Below are 16,388 nucleotides of genomic sequence, written 5' to 3' on the forward strand. Positions count from 1 at the left end.
GGAAATCGCTGCCCGGAGGGGACCGGAGCCGAACCCAGCCCTGCCCGGTTCTCCCCAGTGATCTCGCTGCCCCGAAGGGTCCCCGGCCTGGATCCGCCTGGGCGCGTTCTCTGCACCGGGCCCCGGGGGGAGATTTCGCCAAGCGGGATCCCCCGGCCCGGCCGCGATCCCCCGCATGGAGCCAGGGGCAGAGCCGCGGGTCCCGGATCTCCAGCGCTCCCCGGGAAGGGAGCTCCCCAGAGGCGCCCGCACAGGTGAGAAATGAGCGACGCCGGCTGGGAGTGAAGGGAACAGGTGGGGTCCCAGCCAAGCCAGCGGGAGCCCCCAAGGTCTGTCTTCCCTCGCTCAGTATCGTCCCCAGCCGGGGACAAGGAGAGTCCCTATTTCTGTCCCTCCTCCCCAGGGGACAAGGGCACCATCTCTCCATAGCGTTTGGCTTCCAGGCCCCATGGGAGTCCTCTTGGCTTCTGGAGATCTAGCCAGCTGCAGGCTCCTTCATTTAGCCTTGGCCAGGTGATCCGGCCACTTGCCACCAATATGGGTCTTCCTCAAGTGCTCGACCTGGCTGCTAACCTCCCCGCTTCGCAGTGAGGATGCTGGCTAAGCCCCTTGAGGGCTGCTAGTCTGCTGACGCCTTCCCATCATCCCCATGTGCCCAGAAGGCCAGATGGCATCTCCCAGGATGCACTGGGAAAGAATCACAGAGCAAGCTCAGCTGAGTGCAGCACAAAGCATTGTGGGATGTGCTCCCCAGAAGCCCTGGCATTGCAACCCACCTGCATGGGGGAAGGCAGCACCAGAGGACGTGGTGACTTGGACAGAGCTTGGCAGGGGGGCTGCTCACACTGGAGCAGAGGTACCCTCACTCATCCTCCACATCTCTGCCTCTATAACTAGACTTGGTGGCCTTGGTCTGGATGGGGGCACTAGATAAGCTGGGCCAGGGGAGCCTTTGGAAAGGCTTGTGGCAGGCTGATTAGTGTCATGGATTGGAAAACCAGAGGGGACCATCCATAGATCCCTAGATGGTTGGCCAAAAGTAACCATGATGGTTGTCCAGCCTGCCCTTCTGCGTAGCCCAGGCTGGAGAGCATTGTCATGGGACTTTCATAGAGGAGGGCTCGTTTCCCCTGTTTTACAGATGGGAAAACTGAGGTACAGAGAGGGAAATGGACTTGCCCAAGGCATCCCAGTAGCAGAGCCAGGAATAGAACCCAGGACTCCTGGTGTTCTATCCAGTAGGCCGCACTGTCTCCGTAAAGAAAGACAACCCCGTCTCCATGTAATGGAAAATCCATCCCATCCCTTGGTAAGGCTGTTCCACTGACTAAATCCCCTCCCTGTTAAGAATCAATATCTTATTTCCAGTTTGAATTAGTCCAGCTTCAATTCCCAGCTGTTGGGTCTCGTTCTCCCTTTGTCCAGTAGATTAAAAAGCTCTCTTGTATCAAAGATACCGCAGACCTGGGAAGGAGTGACTCTGAAAAGGACTAGGGGAGGGTGATGCCATTACTGTAGACTGTCCAGTTCTGGGGTCCACACTTCAAGAAGGATGTTGATAAATTGGAGAGGGGTCAGAGAAGAGCCACAAGAATGATTGAAGGATTGGACAACCTGCCTTAGGATGATAGACTCCAGGAGCTCCATCTATTTAGCTTAATAAAGAGAAGGTTAAGAGGTGCTTTGAGCAGTCTAACTACATATGTGGGGAACAAAATTTTAGTAGTGGGCTCTTCAGTCTAGCAGACAAAGGTCTAACAGGACCCAAAGGCTAGAATTTGAAGCCAGACAAATTCAGACTGGAAACAAGGTGAACATTTGTGATAGTGAGGGCAATTTGCCATTGTGACAACTGACCAAGGATCGTAGTGGATTCTCTACCATGGGCAATTTGAAAAAATCAAGATTGGGTGGTTTGTTTGTTTTTTTAGTTGTTTTTGTTTTTAGAAGACCTGCTCTGGTTCAAACAGGAATTATCAGGAGGGACGTCCTCTGGCCTGGGTTGCACAGGAAGTCAGACTAGATGGTCCCTCCTGGCCTTAGAATCGATGATGATATCGTCTTCCAGTGACCGTGATCAAGTCACTTCCCTTTGATAGGCTAAATCAACTGAGCTTTGTATGCTATAAGACAGGTTATCCAGAACGGACAAATCATTCTTGTTGCTCTTCTCTGAGCCCTCTCCAATTTGTTAACACCTTTTCTGAAGTTGTGGACACCAGAACTAGACCCAGGATTTGGATGAATGGATACCATAAACTGCCATGGGATAAGGGAGGATTCACAGATTAGATTAGGAGGAGTAGACACAACACAGAGAGGTTAGGGTAGATAGATGAGGTGACTTTCTCCCTTTCCCCAGTCCTTCACAACCAGATTAAACTTTTCAGACATATCAACGGGTGAATGACAAATTCCTTTGCTGGCCCCTCCTCTCCCCTGTGGGAAGGGTTTGGGGGGTGGGGGGTTTGCTTCCTGCCCATAGGGTTTTCTGTTTGGTGACAAATCCCTTTGTTGCCCCCTCTCTCCCTGTCACAGAACTGGATTTTCTCTTTCTCCCAACAGGTGCCAGGAAGGAGGAGGAGAATCCCCAGCAGGAGCCACACAGGCCGTCGAAGAGCCCTGAGCAGGGAGAGGCCAACAGGGTGGGACGGCAGGGGGGAGACCTCAGAGGGGTGGAAAATGGCTTTGGGCTTCTCAATAGCATGTCTGTCCCCCAGAGACTGACCATCTGTGGGCAATGTGGGAAGAGCTTTAGCCAGTATTCAGATCTTATTAAGCACCAGCGGATCCACACGGGGGAGAGACCCTACAGCTGCTCCCAGTGCGGGAAGAGCTTCAGCCAGAGCTCCCACCTCACCAAGCATCAGCGGATCCACACCGGTGAGAGGCCCTACAAATGCCCTGACTGCGGGAAGGGCTTCAACGACAGCTCCTACCTCCTGCAGCACCGCCGCACCCACACGGGCGAGCGGCCTTACGAATGCCTGGACTGTGGGAAAAGCTTCGGAGACAAGTCAGGCCTTACACGCCACCAGAAGGTGCATCACGGTGAGAGACCCTACAAATGCCCTGATTGCGGGAAGAGCTTCAGCGACAGCTCCTACCTCATCCAGCACCAGCGCATCCACACGGGCGAGCGGCCCTACCAATGCACCGAGTGCGGGAAGAGCTTCAGCCGGAACTCGCACCTGGTTCAGCACCAGCGGGTCCACACGGGGGAACGCCCCTACAAATGCGCTGATTGCGGGATGAGCTTCAGCCACAGCTCCACCCTGATCGGGCACCAGAGGACCCACCGTGGTGATAAGCCCTACAAATGCCCCCAGTGCAGGAAGAGCTTCCGGCACAAGTCAACCCTGGTGAAGCACCAGCGGACCCACACCGGGGAGCGGCCCTACAGCTGCCCCAAGTGTGGGAAGAGCTTCAGTTGGGGCTCAGCTTTCATCAAGCACCAGCGCACCCACACGGGGGAGCGACCCTACCAATGCACCCAGTGTGGGAAGGGCTTTGGGGACAGCTCGGCCCTGATCCAGCACCAGCGCACCCACACCGGGGAGCGGCCCTACAAGTGCTCCGAGTGTGGGAAGGGCTTTGGTGACAGCTCCACCCTGAATCAGCACCAGCGCACCCATTCGGCAGAGAAACCCTACAAATGCCCAGTGTGTGGGAGGAGCTTCATCCTCAGCTCCCACCTTGTCCGGCACCAAAGGGTCCATGTGGCCTAGAGTCCCCATGTGAGGACAGTTCTGTTCACTGTTCACATCTCTTTAGGGACCTTAGAAACCAGGCTTCCTTAGAGACCAGAGACCAGGCCTCTTTAGGGACCAGGCCTCCTTAGAAACCAAGGACCTTAGAGACCAGAGACCAGGCCTCTTTAGGGACCAGGCCTCCTTAGAAACCAAGGACCTTAGAGACCAGAGACCAAGCCTCTTTAGAGAGACGGAAGCAGGCTCTTTAGGAACCACAGCAGCCCAGAGACCTGACATAGTTTTTCCCCTGGGGCAAGGCACGGCCCATTGCGATATGGATGCAGCGTGTGTATGGGGGGAAGGGGGGACGGGAATGACTGAGGGGCCCATGGGTGGAAATTAGTTGAAGTGGGGAAGGAAGTGAACATGGGGGTCCCTTCTGCCCCAGTCAAGATGGGGCTATTAGAAATGCTTAGAGGCCACACGGCAGGGTTCTCAACCTGGGATCGCTGCCCCACAAAGGGGGTCGTGGTAACCCTACCCCTTCCTTGTTGCTAAGAGGTGGTGGTGGTGGTGGGGGTTCCCGGCTATATGGCAGTGGAATCCTGGTAGGGAAAAGGTGAGAATCCCCATAATAGTGAGGGAGTGATCTCTGAAGGACTTGGGGGTTTTGGTCTGTGCCCGCTCCTGGGTGGGGTTGGGGGGGACCTGTTCCTTCGTTCCTCTGGAACTCCACAGCTCTGGGCCTCACTCTCTGCTCCTTCCCCTCTCCCAGGGGCTTGGGGGGGGGGTATAGGGAGCCATGGGGAGGGGTGCGTGAGGCTGCTGGAAACTGGAGGGGGCTGCTCTCAGAGGCCAGACAAACGTATGCTCCCATACGGCTGGGCGGGGGGTGAGGGAGTGCCTGATCTCCTTCTCCCTGGTGGCGTCTCCAGTGCCTGGCTCCTCTTTCCACGGTGCACAGAGTCCACTGGCACCTGGAGAACATCCGTTCCTGTGCTTGGTGTAGCTGGCATCCAGCCAGCCCCACCCTTGGCTCTCGCGTCCCATCAGGCACCTGGTTCCCACCCTCCTGCTGTTTTTGGTGATGATCCAGTCTCCTATGGGGTTAGTCAATTGTATCTGTAGGAAATAAACTTCCCCACCGGGATCTGCCTCCTCCTGTCTCCGTGCTGAGGGCCCTGTCTCAGGGCTCAACATGGCCCTGGACGTGTTGTTCTCGCCTGCAGGGAAGCTCAGAAGCTGCTTGGACTCCCAGTTATCACGATTTGCCGCTCTGATCCTGACATAAACCCCTGCAGAACGCCGTCTCGTCTGCCTGACCCCTGGCAGGAGCCCTCCCCTCCCCCAACCTTTCTCTGAGGGCCCAGAGAATCATAGCAATGTAGGGCTGGAAGGGACCTCGAGAGGTCATCAGGTCCAGCCCCCTGCGCAGAGGCAGGACCAAGTAACCCTAGACCAGTGGTCTCCAAACTTTTTTGATCACGCACCCCTATCAGTAAAAAAAACTTTGGGCATGCACCCCCTGCCGCGCCAAAGCAACAAAACAAAAAAGTGCTCCTCCTGCCGCGCACCCCCAAGGATCCTCTTGCGCACCCCACTTTGGAGCCCACTGCTCTAAGGATCCTTAATTTAATTTAATGACAAGCCTTTGGCAGAAGCTGGGAGCAGCACAGAACTTATGGCTACTCTACACTGGCAATGCTGAAGCGCTGCCGCGGCAACGCTTTAACGTGCCATGTGTGGTCACGGCGCAGCGCTCTAAAAAAACCCCAACGAGCGGCGCTGGGGCACTGTTTACACTGGCAATTTACAGCGCTGAAACTTGCTGCGCTCAGGGGGGTGTTTTTTTCACGCCCATGAGCCAGAAAGTTGCAGCGCTGTAAATTGCCAGTGTAGGCTTAGAGGATCCTGAAAACACTGCCAGGCACTCCAGTTAAAAGACAGGAAACAAAGGGTAGGAATAAATGGTCAGTTTTCAGAATGGAGAGAGGTAAATAGTGGTGTCCCCCGGGGGTCTGTTCTGGGACCAGTCCTATTCAACATATTCATAAATAGTCTGGAAAAAGGGGTAAACAGTGAGGTGGCAAAATCTGAAGATGATACAAAATTACTCAAAATAGTTAAGTCCAAAGCTGACTGCAAAGAGTTACAAGGGGATCTCACAAAACTGGGTGACTGGGCAACAAAATGGCAGATGACATTCAGTGTTGATAAATGCAAAGTAATGCACATTGGAAAACATAATCCCAACTATACATATCAAATGATGGGGTCTAAATTAGCTGTTACCTGTCAAGATAGAGATCTTGGAGTCATTGTGGATAGTTCTCTGAAAGCATCTGCTCAACGTGCAGTGGCAGTCAAAAAAGCGAACAGAATGTCAGGAATCATTAAGAAAGGGATAGATAATAAGACAGAAAATATCATATTGCTGATATATAAAAATTTAAAATATTAAATTAAATTAAAATTAAAAATTAAATTAAAGGAGATATCCCATCTCCTAGAACTGGAAGGGACCTTGAAAAGTCATTGAGTCCAGCCCCCTGCCTTCACTAGCAGGACCAAGTACTGATTTTGCCCCAGATCCCTAAGTGGCCCCCTCAAGGATTGAACTCACAACCCTGGGTTTAGCAGGCCAATGCTCAAACCACTGAGCTATCCCTCCCTCCCACTTTAAAGGATTGAACTCACAACCCTGGGTTTAATAGGCTAATGCTCAAACCACTGAGCTATCCCTCCCCCTATAATAAATATAAATACATGGTATGCCCACATCTTGAATACTGCGTGCAGATCTGGTCGCCCCATCTCAAAAAAGATATATTGGAATTGGAAAAGGTACTGAGAAGAGCAACAGAAATGACTAAGGGTATGGCACAGCTTCCATTTGAGGAGAGATTAATAAAACTGGGACTTTTCAGCTTGGAAAAGAGACGACTAAGGGGGGATATGACAGAGGTCTATAAAATCATGACTGGTGTAGAAAATTTGAATAAGGAAATGTTATTTGCTCCTTCACATAACACAAGAACAAGGGGTCACCCAATGAAATTAATAGGCAGCAGATTTAAAACAAACAAAAGAAAGTATTTCTTTCCAGTCAATCTGTGGAACTCATTGCCAGGGGATGTTGTGATGGCCAAAAGTATAACAGGGTTCAAAAAAGAATTAGATAAGTTCATGGAGGATAGGTCCATCAATGGCTATTAGCCAGGATGGGGAAGGATGTAACACCATGTTCTGCATGTCCCTAGCCTCTGTTTGCCAGAAGCTGGGAGTAGGCAATGGGGGGATGAATCACTTGATGATTACCTGTTCTGTTCATTTCCCTGGTATTGGCCACCTGGTATTGGCCACCGTCAGAAGACAGGATACTGGGCTAGATGGACCATTGGTCTGACCCAGTATGGCCAGTCTGATGTTCTTATATAGAACCCAGATGTATCTGCCCCACACTGTAACCCACTAGATCCCACTCCCCTCCCAGAGCTGGGATAGAACCCAGGAGTCCTGACTGGGTCTCTCTCTCCGCAGAGTTAGTAGCAAAGTAAGAATATATATTACAATTTTAAACTTAACTAGTGTCCCTTAAGTGATTTGCCACAAGATGTCAGAACATGTTAGTGTTAGCGCTGAGTGGGTCTAATATTTATTTAATTTTCTTTCTTTTATATAGGAATTAGATACAGGGCTCCTGTCAGCTAATTGCTAAGTTACCTGCCAAAAAACTAGTTTTCAGGTGCCTAAGTAGCTCCTGGAATCACGGTTAAAGTTGCCTCCCCGACCAAAATCTGAAATGGCGCCTCTGCACAACTGGACTATTGTCTGGTGTCCCTGGGCTACTTCCTATGACCCCCCTGCTGTGTCCCGCTATCTCGTGGGGGTCCTCCATCTCCCCGGTGCACGTGGTCAGCCGTCAGCCAGCCCAGCAGTCCTTCTGGGCCTCAGTGCCGCAGGGCTCGTCCTCGGGCACAGCACAGGTAGGATGCATCTGTCTCCTTCACCAGCTCTGGCCCAAAACTGAGCTGCAGGGCCCGCCTCTTAAACGTCCTGTCCCCACCTCTCCGGTGGGGCGGGCGCGGCTGGCTCAGCTCCACCCACCAGGGTGAATGGTGCCTCCTCCCTATCAGTCTCCAAGGGAGGCTATGCCCCCTCTCTACATTTTCCCACCCCATTGGCCATGAAAGGGTTAAACTAGAAGCCCAGAGTGCCCACAGCCTTGGCCATTGGGGCTGGGGGGAGAGACTTGGAAGGTTTCAGGATCTAGGACAGCTGGATGGTGGAGTCCCATGTCCCAAGGACGGGCTCAGACAAGAGGTCTGAGCCTGGGCATGTGCCCCATAGACCCAGAGCTGGAAACAGGGACTAGACTCTGCCCAGAGCCAGGGGACTTGAGCGCACATGGGATCCAACGACTGGGGCCCACTGGCAATGGATGGGTGTCCACACCGAGGGGGACTGGGCCAGCTTAGAATGGACCTCTGACCTGTAGAGGGAGCACACAGCTGGATTGCTCTGACACACATGGATGGACTGATTGATTGGACAGATGGACCAATCTCTAGCTGAGTGAAGTGAGGCCCCACCCCGAACTTGGTGGCATGAGACACGAAATTGATTCCAGAACTCCAGGGAATGTTCATGGCATTGTTGATCAGACCCCTGGGGATTTTGGAGAAGATCAGAAAACCGGCCTGGGGGAGCCACCCAGAGCCCCCGGCATCTGGTTAGCAAAGCCTGCAGCTTCAGCCAGGCCTGTCGTGGTTTGGCTAGAGAGGGAAGACACGGCTGATGGCAGTCATGGATGCCTTCCGGCCCAATGGAGCGTGGCAGGTGGCCACCCACATGACTGAGCCCTCAGATGGGCAGGCAAGAACGAATGTACAAAATTAGAAATTGCCATGGAGGGAGCCGCTGGGGCGGTCACCGAGCTCAGCTGATAGGAGCAATGAGCTGTGCAACTGGCACTGGGGGGCGAAGACACCCAGAGACCTTGGCAGAGGGAAGGGTTGGTGGGGGAGGGATTGCAGGGAGTTCCTGTCTTCCTTCCTTTTCCAGGCAGAGCCAATCTCATGGCGCTGTCCAGGGACCTTCCTGCCCCAGCGTCCCGGCTGCCTGGGTCCCGCATGTGCGCCAGAGCAAGTCTCCCTCCGCAGGCTGCATCCCCAGGGTGGTGAGCGGGGCACCAGGCGCAGCGAGTCGCAGCCAGAAGCGGCCCCAGGGAGAGAGAGACACAGCAGCTGAGACAGGAAATCGCTGCCCGGAGGAAGTGGCCACAGGGCCAGGGGGATTGGAGCCAAACTGGGACCGGAGAGACCCTCCCAGCCAGCTCCGGGGCAGCCCGGGCGTCTGTGCTGTTGAGCCAGGCGGAGACCCCCCACCCAGCCCTCTGGGCCTTCAGGGCAGCCCAGGCCCCTCCTCTCCCCCATTGGGCAGGGGTTGGGGGGTTTGCTCCTGCCCGTCGGGGTCTCCCTCCCTTAGCCGCCCCACTCTCCCCGGCGCAGGGAAAGGGCCCGGTTGGATTCCATCCCCCAGCAGCCACCAGGACGCAGGAGGGGAGCCCCCGGGAGCAGGGCCGCCCCAAGCAAAGAAAAAAAAAAAAGCCGGAGTGCTGCTGCCAAAGCAAAAAACAAACAAACTGGAGTGCTGCCCCTTGAGAAGTGCCACCCCAAGCACATGCTTGGAACGCTGGTGCCTAGAGCCGGCCCTGGCTTTAGCCCTGTGGTTAGAGCCCAAGATGTAGAAGGCCCAGGTTCAAATCTCCCCTCTGCCTGATGGGAAGTGAACCTACATCTGCAGTTAGTGCCCGAACCACTGGACGATGGGATATCTGGGAGCAGGACTTTCTCGGTCTCTCCTACTGCAGCTGTTCCATGGGGGCACAAATAGTTCAGTAGAACCTGTAGCACCCACATTCCAGCTAACCCTCCTAATGACTGGGCTACAGAGTCGTTCTTGCTCTGCGTCTGGCCCAGCGAATATTTGGGTCCTGGCTTAGGGTGCCCCCTCAGCATTTGCTATTGGCTGGCTTACGCAGCACTCAGCATGCTGGCATTTGTGGATCCATTCCCGGGCACCTCTCTCTGCCCCCGCATTGTATAGAGAGCCTGGGCCCCTAACTCAGGGCTGTGGATTGAAGGGTGGTGCCATGGGGAGGCCGCCTGTGAGTCTTTCTCACCGTAGGTACAGGCCACCTTCACCACCACCGGGCTTGATTGTACTGTTTATTGGGACATTAGGTGGGGAGGGCTCTGAGTTACTCCAGAGAATTCTTTCCCAGGTCTCTGGCTGGTAGGTCACACCCACATGCTCACAGTCTGATTGCCATATTTGGGGTCAGGAAGGAATTTTCCTTCCACTCTGATTGGCAGTGATGCTGGGGGGGGGTTCGCCTTCCTCTGCAGCATGGGGTACAGGTCACTTGCAGGCTTAAACTAGCGTAAATGGTGAATTCCCTGTAACTTGAAGTCTTTAAACCATGATTCAAGGACTTCAGTAGCTCAGCCGGCAGTTAGGGGCCTATTACAGCAGCGAGTGGGTGAGGTTCTGTGGCCTGCGATGTGCAGGAGGCCAGACCAGATGGTCCCTTCTGGCCTTAAAGTCTATGAGGTGTTATTTACATATTTAGCAGTCCCAGGCGGCTTCCCCTCTTCCTTCTCGGTGAAAGGAAGCAGCGCTAGCAGCAGCAGACAGCGCAACCAACCCACCCACCCACTTTCAGGGCTTCCTTCCTCTCCGTCTGTCTGCTCCCAGCTGCTGAAGTTGCTTCTCCCCTTCCCCGCCATCTAATTAGCCCGTCAGCTTGTGGCTCCATTTGTTAATTGCTCCTCCCTTTAGATCCCAGTTAACCCAGACTGGTGGGGATTTGAGTGACAGGGCACCGAGGCAGCTCCTTGGCCGGAGGTTTTCAAACGGAGGCTGGACAGGTCTCCGTCTTGGATGGGTCAGACACAACAAATCCTGCAGCTTGGCTGGGGTTACACTAGATGACGCTTGCGATCCCTTCTAGGCCTATGGTTCTATGTTCCTCTGAACCCCTGTTGCAGGTGCCTAAGAGCTAGGCCTTGCAATGATGAGGCTAAGGCCCCTTGGTGGAGACAGCCCTTTGGACCTCTGCTGTTGTTTCCTCGCCTGAGGGATTAAGGCAACAAGTGCTGCCCCTAAAAGCCAAGGGCAACGAGGCCAAATCTTCAGCGCGGACCACTCTGTGCCACAGGCGTTCGCTCTCACCCTGCCTTTTGCGTGGTGTCTGGGTCTCCTTTTGGAAATGCGAGGGGTATGCGCACTGGGTCTGTGCTGGGCGCTGGGGATGGGCATGCTCAGTTCATGGCGCATGCACACAGCACTGAGACTGCAGGACGGGAACACCCGCTGGGATGAATGGAGCAGGACGCACTTCTCCGAGCTATTGTTGCAGGCTGTAGTCTTTTCCCTGGGGTGTTCTCATTGCCCTGAGGTGAATGGGCCACTTCACACCTCTCCCATGATGCAGATGGACATGTGTATCTGGGACAGGCATTTGGCATCTCCACTCTCCTGCCCCCAGCTGGGCCGTGCCCCGCACAGCCCCACCAGCTCCCCATGGCCCCTCCAATCTTACCAAGGCATGGGGCAGCACGGAGGAGGGGGAAGGCAGCAGTTGAATGGTGAAGTGTGCCCAGGATTCCCCTTTTCACACACAGATGCCCCCAATCCCACCCCCTTACTGCTACCGGCACTTCCTCAATAACAAACAAGGGAAATCCCCTGCCGGAAAATTAATGCAGTGTTACCGTTGCTCGCAGCTGATGGAGGGGGGCTAAAATGCAAACTCTGAAAGGCAAGGAATAGATTTCTGGGCAGCAATCTTTAATAGACGTGCCAGGGACCCAGAGGCCTGGATACATTTAAAAAAAGTCATTATAAATAACAGAGTCCTCGGTTACAGGCCCTTCCCCAACCTGCATGGCCTACACCAGCCTCCACAAACAGCAAAGTTTCATGGATGTTTGAGGCCATTAGCTCATTTAATCTCACTTCCCGTAGAGCACAGGCTGTTCCTATTTAAGCCCAAAGCATTTCAGCCCTGTTGTGAGCAACAGGCAGAGAGCACGAGAAACCAATGAGCCGCCAATGCCTGAGGTCCCTGCACTGGCAGGGAATTGATTGGGTGAGACCATACTCAGAGAGTAGTTATCAATGGTTTGCTGTCAAACTGGGAGGGTGCATCTAGTGGGGTCCAGTACTAGTCAATATTTTCATTAATGACTTGGATAATGGAGTGGAGAGTGTGATAATAAAATTTGCAGATGACACCACGCTGGGAGGGATTGCAAGCACTTTGGAGGACAGGCTCAGAATTCAGAATGACCATGCCAAATCGGAGAATTGGGCTGAAATCAACAAGATGAAATTCAATACAGAGAAGTGCAAAGTTCTTCATTTAGGAGGGAAAAGTCAAAAGCACAACTAGAAAATGGGGAACAACTGGCTAGATGGCGGTGCTGCTGAAAAGGATGTGAAGGTCACAAATTGAGTATGAGCCGACAATGTGATGCCTCTGCAAAAAAGGCTAATATCATTCTGGGGTGTATTTACAGGAATGTTGTAAGACATGGAAGGTAACTGTCCTGCTCTACTCAGCACTGATGAGATCTCAGCTGGAGCACTGTGTCCAGCTCTGGGCACCGCACTTTAGGAAAGGTGTGGCCAAATTGGAGAGAGTCCAGAAGAGAGGAACAAAAACGATAAAAGGTTTAGAGAACCTGACCTAGGAGGAAAAGTTAAAAAACCCAGGCATGTCACTCTTGAGAAAAGAAGACAGAGGGGGCACCTGATAAGAGTCTTCAAATATGTTAAGGGCTGCTATAAGGAGGACAGTGATGGCTTGTTTTTCATATCCACTGAAGGCAGGACAAGAAGTACTGGGCTCAATCTGCAGCAAGGGAACTTAGGTTAGTTATAAGGAAAAACTTCCTCACTCTCAGGGTAGCAAAGCTCTGGAAGAGGTTTACCCAGGGAGGTTGTGGGATTCCCATTACTGGAGGTTTTCAAGAGTAGGTTACACAGACACCTGTCAGGGACGGTCTTGGTCCCGCATCAGCGCAGGGGGCTGGTCTTGATGACCTCTTGAGGTCCCTTTTAGCCCTACAACTCTATAATTCCATGCCCAGATGTTCAACAGCTGGCGACCCACACCCCACGCTGCATGGGAAGTTGACAACCCCCCCATGGCCCCAGCCAATCTGACCTGGGGGGGAAATTCCTTCCTGACCCCTAATCTGTCATTCCAGAGCATGCCAGCAAGACCCACCGGCCAGGCAGCTAGAAAGAAGATTCTCTGGACCACCCTAGAACATTGGTCCACCCCATCTGGGATCCAGTGTTCAGATGGGGCAGATCTGTGCTGTTTCAGGCTCATGCTGTTCTCTTCCCAAGGGACTGACTGACCCAGGATTTCTCTGGGGCAAGGTATCATGTACATACCCTGTAACCTGTCTGGCCTGAGCTCTTAGCCAATAGCCAGGGCCTTGCAAGACTGGTCCTCTTTGGACAACACCTCGCTGAGACAAGGCAGGTCTATTCCAGGTGTGATGGTGTTTATTTACAAAGACTGCCCACAGTACCCTGTTTCCCTATACACCGCAGAAAACAAACAGCAGGCAGGTTCCCTGCAGCACAGTCCCCACCTTTGCCCCTCCAGTGGGCTCTGTGACCAAGAAGCTCTGTCTCTCTGCTTCCTGTCAGAGTCATGCTCCCATCTCCTTCTCTTGGCTTGCTGACTCCAACCCACGCTGATCTTCTAATGCTCGTGTTTGCAACCAGCTCAGCTCTGACCCACCATGTCTCTTGGCAGTCGCTTCCTTTCTCGGTGGCTCTCTCTACTCCATACGGGAGCCAGTGGCGCTAAGGAGGTCTGCGATTGTCACCTGAGAGCAGCCGCCAGTGTCTTTCAACATCACATCCCCTACCTGCACAATTTGTGGGTTGGCTGATTGTTATATTGAGCCATAGAACATAATTCTGCATCTAAGAACATATAGATACACTCACGCTCTATTTCAAGGTGCTTGGAAAAATACACGCACACTTCAGATCATTTTGAAAACCTCAACATCAGGGCCAGGAGTAGATGGAGTGGAGCTGCTTTTCACATTCTAACAGGTATGACCCAGCTCTACACCTGGATGACCCATCGATCTCTCCCTGTGTTCCTTCTTTCTCCTGGTATGATCCACTTTTAGCCCCCTATAACCCATCCCTAGCTCTCTTCCCCAGTACAATCCACCCAGCAAACAGCCAGAAAGGCCATGCCTAGAGCCAGGAAGATGCAGCACCTTGCCCAGGAGGGTGCCCATGGGCCGAGCCGGCTGCACCCCCTAGCCCACGGCGTGGCTGGCACGGTGCCGCCGCAGGCTGCCGTTGGTGGTGTAGCTGCGCCCACAGTCATGGCACTGGTAGGGCCGCTCCCCGGTGTGGCTGCGATAGTGCAGGTAGAGCTCCGAGCTGCAAGGGAAGGCGTCCCCGCAGTGGCTGCAGCGGTAGGGCCGCTCTCCGGTGTGGGTGGCCCGGTGGTGGGTGAGGTGGGAGCTCTGCCGGAAGCGGCGCCCACAGTCGGGGCAGGGGTAGGGCCGCTCTCCAGTGTGGATCCGCTGGTGCGTCTTGAGCAGGAAGCTGCGGGAGAATCCTTTCCCGCAGTCGGGGCAGCGGTGGGGTTTGCTGCCCGCGTGGCTGCGCCGGTGATGCAGGAAGCGGGCGCGGAGCCGGAAGCCCTCCCCACACTGGGGGCACCGGTACGGGGGCTCCCCACCCGGATCCCCATGGGTCCTCTGGTGAGCGGTGCAGTGGGAGCTGATGGCAAAGCTCTTCCCGCAGTCAGGGCATTTATAGGGTCTCTCCCCGGTGTGGGTGCGCTGGTGGGTAACCAGAGCCGAGCGCTGACTGAACCCCCTTCCGCACTGGGCACAGCTGTAGGGGCGCTCCCCGGTGTGGGTGCGCTGGTGGGTCAGGAGGGAGGCGCTGAGGGCGAAGGCCTTGCCGCAGTCGGGGCACCGGTAGGGTCTCTCGCCCGTGTGGGTGCGGCGGTGCCGGATGAGGCTGGAGTGCTGGGAGAAGCCCCGGCCGCACTGGGCGCAGCTGTAGGGCCGCTCCCCGGTGTGGACGCGCCGGTGGGTGACCAGGTACGAGTACTGGCGGAAGCTCTTCCCGCAGTCGGGGCAGATGGTCAGAGCGTCGCCCATGGGGGCTCCCGGCGCGTGTCCCGCCCCAGGCAGCTCCGCTCTGCAGGCCCTGCTCCCGGGGGCTCCCCGCCTGCGTCCTGGTGGTTGCTGGGGGGCGAAATCCAGCCGGGCCCCTTCCCTGCACCCCGCAAGGGAGGGAGACTCCGAGGGGCAGGAGCGAACCCCCCAACCCTGTCCGGGGGGGAGAAGAGGAGTCGGGGCTGCCCCGAAGGCCCAGCGGGCTGGGTGGGGGGGTCCCTGCTTGGCTCAGCTGCACAGACCCCCGGGCTGCCCCGGAGCTGGCTGGGGGGGGGTCTCTCCGGTCCCAGTTCGGCTCCGATCCCCCCCCCCCCCCTCCGGCCGCTGCCTCCGGGCAGCGATTTCCTGCCTCGGCTGCGGTGAGTGTCTCTCCCCGCGCCCCTCTCCCCGCCCGGCCGGGGCTGCAGCCGTGGACGGGCCCTGCGCACACGCGGGCCGGGCGCGGCGGGGCTGGGACAGGAAGGTCCCTGCGCTATTGCAGCCCGGCCCCATCTGCTCTGGGGCGGGGGAGACGGGGTGGGAAAGCCCTGGGCTTAACCCTTCCCTGCCCAGCACGCTCCCTCCTGGCCCGGCCGCCTTCCCCACAGCGTGAGGCGGGTTTGAGTCCCACCCCCGCTGCAAAACACTGGGAGATCCCTGGTGCTTTGAAGTCCCCCCAGCTCGCCAGATACCGTGTTACACTGCTGCCCTCCCACTTTGCCAGCGATGGGCGGTTTTTTGTGCTACTTTGTCGCTGTTTGCTGCCTCCGCCTTTCCCCATTATCTGGTCCAGGGGGTAGCCAGGTGTGCCAGATAGGGGGAGGCTTGTCACAATTTTGCTACCTCTCCGCTTTCCCCATCTCCTGGCAACCCCTTGGTGATGGTTAGAGGTGCCACTTCACACTGTGCTCCCTGGTGAAGTCTCTGTTTTAAATGTGGACACCCATAAAGAAAGAATCATAGAAGATCAGGGATGGAAGGGACCTCAGGAGGTCATCAAAGCAGGACCAATCCCCAACTTTTCTTTTTGCCCCAATCCCTAAATGGCCCCCTCCAAGATTGAACTCACAACCCTGGGTTTAGCAGGCCAATGCTCAAACCGCAACCACCCCCCCCGACCCTTTTTTAGGTCAGGACCCCCACGGTTACAAGACTGTGAAATTTAAGATTTAAATATCTCAAACCGTGAAATTCAAGATTTTTTAAATGTGGTGACCGTGAAATTTACCAAAATGAATTGTGAATTTGGTAGGGCCCTAAAGATAAGCATTGATACCCCTTATCGTCCCAGGTTTGTGATTCGCTATGGGACATTGGCAGCCAGATGCCTAGGATAAGGCAGCCGTGCGCATGCTCAAAGGCAGAAACGTAGGCATCTAAGGAACTTTTATCCTGAAAATGTAGCTGCTGAGTTTGTTTAGGTGCCTAAAGGGTTTGGCGGAAGTTTTGGGAATTGCAAATGGAGCCTAAAATT

General features: G+C 54.9%; 1 protein-coding gene across 1 annotated transcript in view; it reads right to left on the reverse strand.

Moving 5' to 3' along the window:
• LOC135877330 (zinc finger protein 208-like) overlaps window positions 1-16,388 on the reverse strand; it is a 295,762-nt gene that overhangs the window by 166,649 nt on the left and 112,725 nt on the right. Inside the window, exon 10 of the mRNA XM_065402759.1 lies at window positions 14,078-14,837. Coding sequence (XP_065258831.1) covers window positions 14,078-14,837 — 760 coding nt within the window. The remainder of the gene's footprint in view (window positions 1-14,077; window positions 14,838-16,388) is intronic.

The sequence above is a fragment of the Emys orbicularis genome, chromosome 4 (assembly GCF_028017835.1).
Source record: "Emys orbicularis isolate rEmyOrb1 chromosome 4, rEmyOrb1.hap1, whole genome shotgun sequence".
NCBI classification, from domain to species: domain Eukaryota; kingdom Metazoa; phylum Chordata; order Testudines; family Emydidae; genus Emys; species Emys orbicularis.